Raw genomic sequence first — 11,370 nt, 5'->3', positions numbered from 1 at the left:
TTCGTAATCATTAAAACTCCCAATGAAACGCTTTATTTTACTTTCATCTTATAATGTAGGAGAACATAAGTTAATTGAGCCTAATGTGTCCGTATGGGTGAGATTGGCCCTACACTTTTAGTTACTTACTAGAAAATAAATTAAATTATTCAAATTTATGATATTCCTGTATGATCTTTTTTATTCATATAAAATTCTATTTTACTATCTCATCCCGGAATTTCCCGTGATCCCGGGAAAGGAAATTATTTTTCCCGTAATCCCGCTGGAGGCAAATTTCCCGGGAAATGAGAAACCCTAATTCCAGTGTATTCTTACCTGAATACACCACTGGTAATTTTTTGTCCATAGGAATTTGTTTGTTGGAATTTTGTATCTGAGCCATAAATTTTATTTGCAGAGTAATTAAAATTAGGTTTTATTCACAAAGTTCAAAAATTATTAAAAATTAAGTAAATTTGCAATAACAGCAACTAATATTTTAAATTGATTATAGCATTTTCTCTAGAAATAAATTTGAAGTAATGTTGTTTGGTTATAAATTTCATAAATATTTACTATTGAAAAAATTGTTTAAAAACAAACAGCTTCAGATCAATTATAACGACACACCTGAATTTTTGCTGAGCATAAAATTATTTTATTTCAAACGTTTTCAACCTATTTATTATAGGCATCCTCAGGTTATAATAAATTAGCCTGAGGATGGCCTATAGTAAATAGGTTGAAAATTCTGTGTAGCATCTTTGCAATCCAACAATAATTTTGGTAGACGATCAAACAGCAATTAGTTAGAAAAACGTTATAGTTTATTTAAAACACTTTTTTAATCCAGATGTTTGAAATAAAATAATTTTATGCTCAGCAAAAATTCAGGTGTGTTGTTATAATTAATTGAATTGTTTAGAGAAAGGTGGACAGCTTCAGATCATTCTTTTAAAATGTTTAATACTATATTATCTGACTACTTTCACCAATCCATTTCTTCTAGTTGTTGATGAAATGAAAGAAAACCAATTTCTAACTTTCTTGAACGATGTTTCAACTTTGACATTATTTAAGAAAGGCAATTTAAAAATTGAGTAATTGGCAGTAAAATTTTGCAGAAAATTTTTATACAGTAATACCCCAAACTTGCACGATAGGTGGGACCGAGCGATAACTGCATAAGTCGGGGTATAATTTTGCAATCTGTAAAATCCAAAGGCGGATGTATGTAAGCTAATAAATATTCTCATTAATCTTATCTCATCTTTTGATTCACTCACGGTTACAAGAAATCACCACATAGAGTCTCTCAAGTCTCCGTAGATATAACAAACACAGAAATAAATAACACAAAATAAATTGTAGCTATGTGTCGTTTCCGCGCGACACGTCCGAACATGTAAGCTGAACAATAGTGTGGAGGAAGTGAGTAATCAAGAGTTGCATGACGCTCAAACAAAAGACAAATCGACGAGATTTGAAAATCGCGTAACTCCGGGTTCGCGCAAGTCAATGTATTACTGTACATAGTGTATATATATTTTTTGTTCTTAGTTAGGGAATTTTGCTAAATTAGTTTGTTTCATTGAAATCTAGGTTTTGTTCTTAACTGAATAAAAAGTACATGTATAAAGTTTGTACATAGTTTTTAATGTTTGCACTTTAGAGTAATCAATTTTGATATTGGCCCTTCTTGAACTTATCCACAGAATTAATATAAATAATAAAATATGAATCCAAAAATATTGATAGATATGAAGAAAGTATAATTAATTTTTAGTCAAATGTATTTTTTCTTTTAAGGTTTGTTATAAACATATTCTACAATCTTCAAAGTGTTTATTGTGTTTAGATGTTAATATATATAAACTGTAGAAAATAAAGAATTTGAAGTAAATTAATACAGGCAAATCTTATTTTAATTAAATTTGTGTGTGTAAAATATATATGAAAAAGTATTTCTGTTCATCATAAAAATTACTCTTCAGCATAAAATAATAATATACATTTCCTATTCTGTAAATGACTTGTTTTCTACCTGTTATAAAGTTATGATACTTGTTGATTTATATACTAAAGAAGTAAAAGTTAATAGAAAATTTGTTGGGAAAATCTAACAAATTTTCTGAAAAATTAGGGAATTTAAGAGGATTGAAGAAGTGAGTAAAAAAAGGTAACTTGGGATATAGCTTCAATGAGAGCATTAAAGTCCACTGAAGTTTCCATATTTTAAACAGAGTATTGCATGCTTGTACATGTTTCTCCTTATTTATTTTGAAGTAAAAATTATTTTGAGAAAAATTTAACAGAAAAGAGAAGCTCAAATTCTCTTTTATTCTTTGTTCTGACAAAGAATGAACTGATCTTTACACTTTTGTGCTTGCTCCTTTTTTCATTGATTCATATATAATACAATTATTTGTGAACACAAACCAATTAGCAATAGGTGGCAAAAAGGTGTACTTTCTTTAAATCTATGTTTGTTTGGTGCAATTTTGGAAAAAATATAACATCATGGATGCCGTAGGAAATATCGACTTTGCTTGCAAGAATTAACTGATAAATGCACAAACAAAGTGTGAAAGGAGTTATGGCTGAAGGTATCCAAGAATTTGCAACAAAAAGAGCCTACCGCTTTATTGTTAGGTTGACCAAACTCAACCTAATCAATTTAGCAGGACTAGGAGATAAACGAGCAGGATATTGAGGAGTTACAACAGGTTTCTTGTGAGAACCTTACCAATGACGACCTTCAAGAACTGGCAGAACATGGAATTCATGTGGAACTGGAAAATAGAATTCTGAAAATGAAGAACCCAAAAAATTTCGCTACAGATTTCCTTAGTAAAAGTTTGATAAGATAACCGAAATCGTTGATCAAATTGTAGCAAATGATCCAGATTTTGAAAGGAATGCAAAAGCAAAGCAAGGTGTTTTGGATGCAATCTTCTGCTACCAACATTTGCTTAAGGAAAGAAAAAAACGACAAATGAAACTTCACGACTTTATTGCAAAAGAACAAGAATTTCAGAAAAGTCAGGACCTTCGTCACAAAAAATGAACTTTACATTTCTGTGTGCATATGTTTGTTACTTAACATATATTATTATACAAATTAATACAAAAATAACTTAAAATTAAAGTAAAATTTGTTTATTTTTGGTTGTGTGTTCCCCTATCCCTATTTACTCTGTTAAAATGACCTCATTTAACAGTGTTTCGCTTAGCGCTTTGTTGGCTAGGAATGCATTCCCTGCATTATGTGGGGTCTTACTGTATATAGTATGAGTATAATTTATAGTTGTTATTAAAAAAACTTACATTTTTTTAAAAAAGTAACCAGTTTTACTTCTTTATATAGGGTATCTGATAAGTAGCTAGTCATTTTTTTATTGCTCTAAAATCCTTAAACTCTAACCTAATTAAATAAAGCAAGAATAAACAGTGAGAGTATTTTAGGGGAATAACATGAAATTAAATTACAACATATGCTCCTGCATTTTCCACTATCTTCTTCAAACATGCATGTACAGTGGAACCCCGGTTAACGACCAAATCGGTTAACGAACTATTATTTTGCAAAAATTTTGTCTCGGATAACGAACTTAACGGCTTTTTGTGTCAAATTTGTAAGCTTGCCGACTTTTAGAGAAAATCAGTTAATCGTGTGTCTGTGATGGTCTACGGTCCATTCGTACGTCGGTGATGGTGGAGGAGACAAAGATGACAAGTATTTTATAGTGAAAATATATATCATAAATATAAATATATATAAAATATCATTTATTAGAACGGGAAGATGCTTACATATTTGAGATAGTTGGAAATGGCTTATCTACAGTATTTTCTCTCGGCACTGAGGAGTGGCGTATCGCTGGTCCTACGATAGTGCAAGCTGATCAGTCGTAGCCCCAGAGCAGACGAGATGGGTTCGCTTGGTCACAGAAGCGATGGTAGGTGACAGAGCTGCAACGACTGGAGCGGTCCGTGAGACACAACACAAATTTTAGCGGGCACGACTTCAGGCTTAATCCAGATGAAGACGACACAGATTAATCGCCATAGAATTTTTAGGAAAACTGCGTTTTGACCTTGAGATTCGGGGTTTTTATAGTATTTTTTCCTTGAATCTCACCTTACGATTAGTCCTGCGTCCCATTCCTCGCTTCCCGATTGTTTTCTTCTTTGTCTCCAGGTGAAAACCGAAACCAGATCAGGTCACGAGAAAGGTTTGTTCCGAGGCGTTTATTTGACACCTGTTCGTCGACTCTGATCAGAGATTGTTGATAAACCTATAAGCCTTTCGCTCATAATTTAGCCTATTGTTTCTGCTATCTGTCATTTTAGAACTTTAACGATCGTATGTGATGTTTTTATACCCGTCAAATCTTTCCCCTTTTCCGAAAATTTAACTTAGATCGACTGTTTATGAGCACGTTTTCCTATATTTTCATTAAAGAAAACCCATTTTACAAATAAAATTACAAAAATACTGACGGCTAGAACAGATTAATTGTATTTGCATTAATTTCTATGGGAAAAATTGCTTCGGTTAACGAACAATTCGCTTAACGAACGGACTCATGGAACAGATTACGTTCGTTAACCGGGGTTCCACTGTACTACAGTAATGGCTGTCTGCAGGAATAGAGGTGAAATATATTGTAACACCTGGATTCTTTCCTCCAGTTGGTCCACAGTACTTGGATTATATAATACACCTTCTCTTTAGTTCATCATTCCCAAAAGTTGTTGTCACGGGGAATTACATCTGAACCTTTAGCTGGCTACTCATAGAGCATTTTTATGCAAATCAACATTCCTGGGAATCTTTTATTAAGCCACATGCACACCTGTTGGGCAAATGTGTCAGAGCACCAATTTGCATGATGTGAAGAACTTCAATGTTGTCTCATTGCAAAGTCAAAGGCCATACCCTATACTCCAGTATATCAAATCAGTGCTCTGCAATGAAATAAAATACCCAAGAACTTATCAATGTGGTACCAGTTTATACTGTGACTTTAGGCTGGTTTTGAGCCTTCTCTGCTGTGAATTTGGATTCAGTTTGGACCAATAATGACATTTATTTCTGTTGTCTTAGCTGCTAACACAAAACACAGTTTAGTCACTCCATAAGATATTCTGAAATACTGAATAACTCCAGTCAAACATGATCTCTCCAAACTCATTTGTCCAATGGTTTATAGTTCTCATCTGCATGACAAAATGTAGTTTCAGAGATAAAACTGCAAGTCTTTTTCAAAACACTGTGCACTGTATAACTTGTCAGTCCAGTCACATGAGCTGCCTGATAGACAGACTTACGTCTGTTTACCAGGCAGCTCATGTGACTGTTCTACAAGTCTGTGTATCAGTTCAGAAAAGTTCCTGAACTGATAGACAGACTTGCGTCTGTCAGTTCAGGAACTTTTCTGAACTGAAACTAGGGTCCTTTCTGAAAGGTCTGCATCATCTCCATATTACCCACAGTATGTTATATGAATGACTTGCCTAAACTTGATTTCTCATCAACTGAGCAAGTGGTCATCAGCTTTGCATGACAGTTTTTGATGGTTTTAATTTTGAAAGATATGAAAGATCTATTCAAGTATCATCATTGCTTCACCAGTGTGAAGGATCTCCAAATATCATAATGTGTCAATTCTAGCTTGATTGAGCAGAATGTTGATCCAACATGGCTGGGAAATGATACTCAGTACAGTTTCTATTGTAGTTATCAAATTTTCCAGAGAAGCTACTTATTGGCATTTCTTTCTTTAACATAGTCCATAATTTCATATTTCCAATGCTGTAAATACAAGATCTGTTCAAAAAGTTCCTGAACTTTATTTATTACAAAAAAAATACTTCACTTACAATTTATTGATCAGGGGTGCTTCAAAGTAGTCTCCTCCCCAACATATACACTTATCCGAACAGTGTTTCCACTTTTTGAAACAGTCCTGGAACACTTCTTCTGGAATGCTTATAAGCTCCTCCTTCGAATTTTTCTTTATCTCAAGGATGGTGGCAAATCTTTTTTTTTTTTTAGAGGGTTTTTTTTAGTTTGGGGAACAGGAAAAAGTTGCTTGGGGCCATGTTAGGTGATTAGGTGTGGGTGGGGAAACACAATGGTGTTGTTTTTTGGCCAAAAACTCACAAATTCTGAGGAATGAATGAGCCGGCACATTGTCATGGTGAAAAAACCACTCACAGCTCCTCTAAAGTTTGGGCCATTTTTGCCTGATTCTATCTCTTAGGCATTTCATAACCTCTAGATAGTACTCTGTGTTGACTGTCTGGCCTGTAGGTAGGTATTCGTGATGCACAACTCCCTTTGTATTGAAAAAAAACAGTCAACATCACCTTAACATTTGAGCAAACTTGTCAGGCTTTTTTGGAAATGATCTGTGGAAATGAGCTCTTTGAAGGAGCAGTGTTGTTCTGTGAAATTCTGTGTAAAACTCAGGAAATTCTTCATGGAAATTCTTGATGGAAATTCTTCATGGAAACTTCCTGAGTTTTACACAGAATTTCACAGAACAACACTGCTCCTTCAAAGAGCTCATTTCCACAGATCCGATTTTTTGCCNGACGATAAAGAATGGGGACAGGTCATCCATAAAAAATTCCTCGGGTTCTTGATCTGGATTCGAATTCGTGTCTCGGAGCGGAAAGCTGACATCTTTACTGCGGATGACCCGAAATGTACTGCATTGTACCTTCTTCCAGTGTCGTGCGGCCACCATTATGAGCCTAGTCCAAATCATGATAAACACAAAAATAGAGAACTTAGTGCCAAAAGTGAAAAGAATTAAAAAAGATAAAAATCTATATTCCTTCTTACATAAGTTCGCAGTTGTCAAAATAAACAACCATTTTAAAACCATTTATAGGGAAGAAAGGGTTTTTATTTTTTTTTAAACTCCTTTCCGCCCTGTGGGCACTAAGAAGGCCTCTTTTAGAAAGCCCATTATCGGTTTGGCCAGGCCCACAATGGGGCGGCTGGGTGATGAGAGACGGGGGCCAACATATCTGGTCGGACCACTCCCGAAAAATTCATGGAGATTTTTTCGACCCGTCCGGATCGATCCCGGGTTCCGCAGAGCGATAAAGCTTGAAGTTCACTGCAGATATCGTTGACATCGATATCTTTATTAGCATTATGAGCCAAATATTTCAAGATTTTTGCAATCGTTTAGTGCATTAGCAGTTGTTTTTTAGTGCTATTATATACAGTATATAATAAAGAAATCCTAATAGAATGTTATGCTGTGTAGTTGTTCGAACCTCTCTTCAATTGACTAAAGCCATATCCAATACACAATAGTAAAATTGTATTTTGAATTTCTGCTGAGAAACTTGACATTCATGTTCGAACTGTCGACTTTGTTTTCTCTTTGTTTCTTTGTATTTTAAAATTCGGTTGAATCTCCAGATCTTTTGCAATTTCAACAGCATCAGTCAAAATTTTTTAAAACCCTTATAAGTTCTACATTCTAGAAGGTATTCTTTGGTTACTTGTAGTTGCTTCGTAACTGAATTTAAATCAGCCTCTTTTCCTGTATTATTGATATTTTACTTGAAATATTTTGTAAATAGATAATCACTGGTATAATTTCAAGATACTTAATAATTTTATATTTTTTTCATGCAGGAAGTTTTAGATCAAGCAGGTGCAGTTATATGGATGGATGTTAACTTCAAAATTATTTCCAGTCAAATTGATGGTGTGTTACAGAAGGCTCAAAAGGAAGGACTTGTTTCTTGGAGCATTGATCAACCAACATCAACTCTAACTCATCCTAAAATGTTTGATTATTTTCAAACTAGACAAGATAATTTTTATTTTCATCGCATGGTGGAACCCAGTCACATATTACTCTATAATACCGGACTTATCCATCAGCATTTGATGCTCCCTTGGGTGCAGTGTGCCTTGACACCTGATTGTATAGCTCCTATTGGAGCTCAGAGTTCTGGATGTCGATTTGATAAAAAGCCACTCTACAGATATTCTGGTTGTCACAGATACGATATGTCTGCACTGAATGTGATATTGGGGATTATGTTTGATTACACTAACTGTTATGTTGCTAGCAATGAAGATAAGTTCTTCCAAAAAGTTGAAGAGCGTTTAGAAAATGAAAATATGCAAAAAGATAATACGACGAGCATGGTTCACGAAGTAGTCCAGATGAAAAATGCATAAAAATTCTACATTATGTAATTCAGAAGATTTTGCTATAAACTAGACTTGAGCCCTAATATCAACAAATTGTATGTCATTTGGCAAATTCCATTGTTGCCTTAAATGTCACATTCAAATATTGCCAAAGATAAGTGAAAAGTCAGAAGAGGGGATTGAAAATTTTTAATTTGTTTTTTTAATTGCCTGAAGTAAAATTATCATTATTTTTTTTTTATTTTTATTTTGCCATATGTAACTCCGTCCATATGTTTACAAACATTCTGTTTACATTTCAATTTTCTAGTCGTCTACTATAAATCTTTTTCGTATGTGGTACATCAAAATAACATTTTTTCTCTTTGGATAAGTCTTATTGTGAAAATAGGTATGAAGAAAAAATTGAGACATTTTCTACTATAGACAAACTTAAACTTATAAATGATCATATAAAAATTTTAATATCCATTTTCTGCCAGATTCTTTTAATTCTCTTTGCACTTGATTGGAATAATATTGATATTAAATGAACACCTACATATGACAATGTGCACCACCAAAAATTTACAGTGAGCAATATGGTTCAACTCAAATCTGTTTTCCATGCAAATCAAAATCTGAGATGATGATGGTGATTTAAAGAAGAAAACAAATTGGAGATGATGGTGATGATTAAGCATACAAATTCATATTTTTCAAGAAGATATTGTTTCTTTTTTGAATCTCTAATTTTAAATGATTCATAAAGTTTTCAATTTGTCACACTAGTCATTTATTTTTTTATATTCATTGCTTGATAGTCATTTCTGATTTGTAAAAATTGTAAATTTTTGTTTAATATTGTTACATGGTGAGTACCGTCCACAAAACTCATTTTCTTTCTGGGAATTAAAATAATTTAATATACTTCTGATCACAAGAAATATTGTTTGAAATCTTGAAACTCAGTTATATTTCTTTAATAAATTGTAGTTATGTTTATTTAACAGAAATGTATTAATTGCTGAATTTCTCTTGAAAGTAAAGACAAATAAATTTGGTGTTGCTAAACTTTCATACTTTGCAGTTTTTATATTTATATATATATATNTGACCTTTGGCTATTTCCCAAGCTGAAAATGCCGCTAAAAGGAACCCGAATTTAGTCAAGAGAAGACATCGTGCGGAATGCAACACACCGGCTGATGGCCATTCCAAAAGATGCGTTCCAGCAGTGTTTCCAGCAATGGCAGGAACGCTGGGAGAAGTGTATACATTACCAAGGAGACTACTTTGAAGGGGATTAGGGTTTTGTACCTCAAAGTCAATAAATTTATTTTTGCCGACCAAAGGTCCGATACTTTTTGAACAGACCTTGTATTTACAGTAATGAATGATAAATGTCTTGAAAACATTTTGTTAAATTTTTTAATATTTTTCTTGTAATTTTAAGCATAATTATTTTGTAACATTTTGTACAGATAATAGTGAAAGACATATGCATAGTCTGCAAATTATTATTTCTTTCCCTTTTTGGGCTGTAATTGAAAAAATTGTAAACATATTATAAATATCTAATGTCATGTCTGTCTGTCTTCCTTAATCTCAAGAATGGTGTTAGATAGATGAAAGTTGAGACAAGATATGGAAAGCTTAATTAATTAAGGGCAGGAATTACTTTAACTGAATACAAACTTCCATTATAGACCGGAATTCAAGTGATTTCAATTTGAAAACTCTTCCCAGAACAGAGATTGCATGACTCTGTTGTTGTCAGGAAATGTATGATATACAGGGGCAAGACACTAATAATATGATATCTAGATCATATATTTTAAATTAAATAAATTTTAAAATATGACTCTGTTGTTGTCAGGAAATGTATGATATACAGGGGCAAGACACTAATAATATGATATCTAGATCCTATATTTTAAATTAAATAAATTTTAAAATATGATTAAAAATTGCAGCCCACACAATAATTGCTCGTATATTACTTAGGATTTATGTTATTACCAGTGCCGTAACTAGCCATTCCTGTGCAAGAATTTGCATTTAGGCCCCTTAATTAATTAGGTTTGGGAAATTAATAAAACAAATACTTGCATTTTGGGCCCCTCTTCCAAGTGGGCCCTGTGCGGGTGCACCTGTTGCACCTGCCTAGTTACGGCACTGGTATTACTTTTATTTTTGTGTTACCTGTAAACGACGCGTCAGGAAACACGGGTTGATGCACACGAAATGTTCTCTCTGCGAGATCTATCGTGCCGCACACTTTACCGCAGAGGTTTTAAATCACCTTGTATATTAAGAGCAGAGATCTCAAAATACGTATTATTTTATTATTCTGTGTTTCTTATTTTTTAGAGAAATAAACCTAGAATATTTTCTTTCTTTCAGTAGATGGTAGTTCATATGGAGTCTTATGGCTGTACAGCCGCCAGTAGCGTGCAGTCCTTGGAAGCTGTGGAAGCGTAGCTTTCCTTGTATTTTCTAAAATATAAAGACATATTGCGCGATTATTTTCACATTTTAACGTACTTTGAATTAATTAAAATTAATATTTTATTATAACCGCATTATGTATGTTATTACAAATTTCTATACTACATGTGAAAAAAACGATAAAATTGCTATTGTATATTCGAATATCAGTGGCAGAATGAAAGCGCTATATTGTCGAAACCGGTGGGGCGGGTCAGCTTTCAAGCAGCCAGATTATACGCATTCGCGCATGCGCTTTACACAGCACCAACCTCACCCGGTTTAGCTGGTTGGAAGTTACACACCATAACACTTCTAATGATTCTATCAAGGACCGGATCTGGGCTGTTAGCCGCCTGCTTGCTAGATATTTGGCCACCCTCGCACAATTATGTGAATCATGAGTAGATTTATAACTTAACCCAACCGATAGGAATTTATTGGTATGTTTTTATGATAGTTCTGTATAGTTGACAAGAGTTTTTAAAAATCCATTAAAATATTTGATATTTTTATTCCGCTCTCCCATTTTATATTACTTACGGATTTCAATGTTAAACTAGTAATATTATGATTTCGTATGTTTCATCTATAAGGGGATGTAGTAAAAAACGTGGACAATTCTTGTACAATGTTAAAAAATTAACTTTTACTTTGGCTCCGTTGTCATAAAAATTTCTTTCCACTTCTTTCTTAAGACTACAAATATTCAAGTACAAAGTAAC

General features: G+C 33.4%; 1 protein-coding gene across 1 annotated transcript in view; it reads left to right on the top strand.

Annotated features, from left to right (window-relative positions):
* The window catches only part of LOC111636028, a 45,674-nt gene extending 36,441 nt beyond the window's left edge, over window positions 1–9,233 (top strand). Inside the window, exon 4 of the mRNA XM_023381180.1 lies at window positions 7,640–9,233. Coding sequence (XP_023236948.1) covers window positions 7,640–8,203 — 564 coding nt within the window. The 3' untranslated portion in view covers window positions 8,204–9,233. The remainder of the gene's footprint in view (window positions 1–7,639) is intronic.
* The last annotated feature ends 2,137 nt before the right edge of the window (window positions 9,234–11,370 follow it).

This window comes from Centruroides sculpturatus, unplaced genomic scaffold (genome assembly GCF_000671375.1).
Source record: "Centruroides sculpturatus isolate CEXI.00-Female unplaced genomic scaffold, Cexi_2.0 scaffold915, whole genome shotgun sequence".
In the NCBI taxonomy this organism is placed as follows: Eukaryota; Metazoa; Arthropoda; class Arachnida; order Scorpiones; family Buthidae; genus Centruroides; species Centruroides sculpturatus.
Note: the sequence above shows the minus strand (reverse complement) of the source record. Positions and strands in the feature narration are given on the sequence as shown.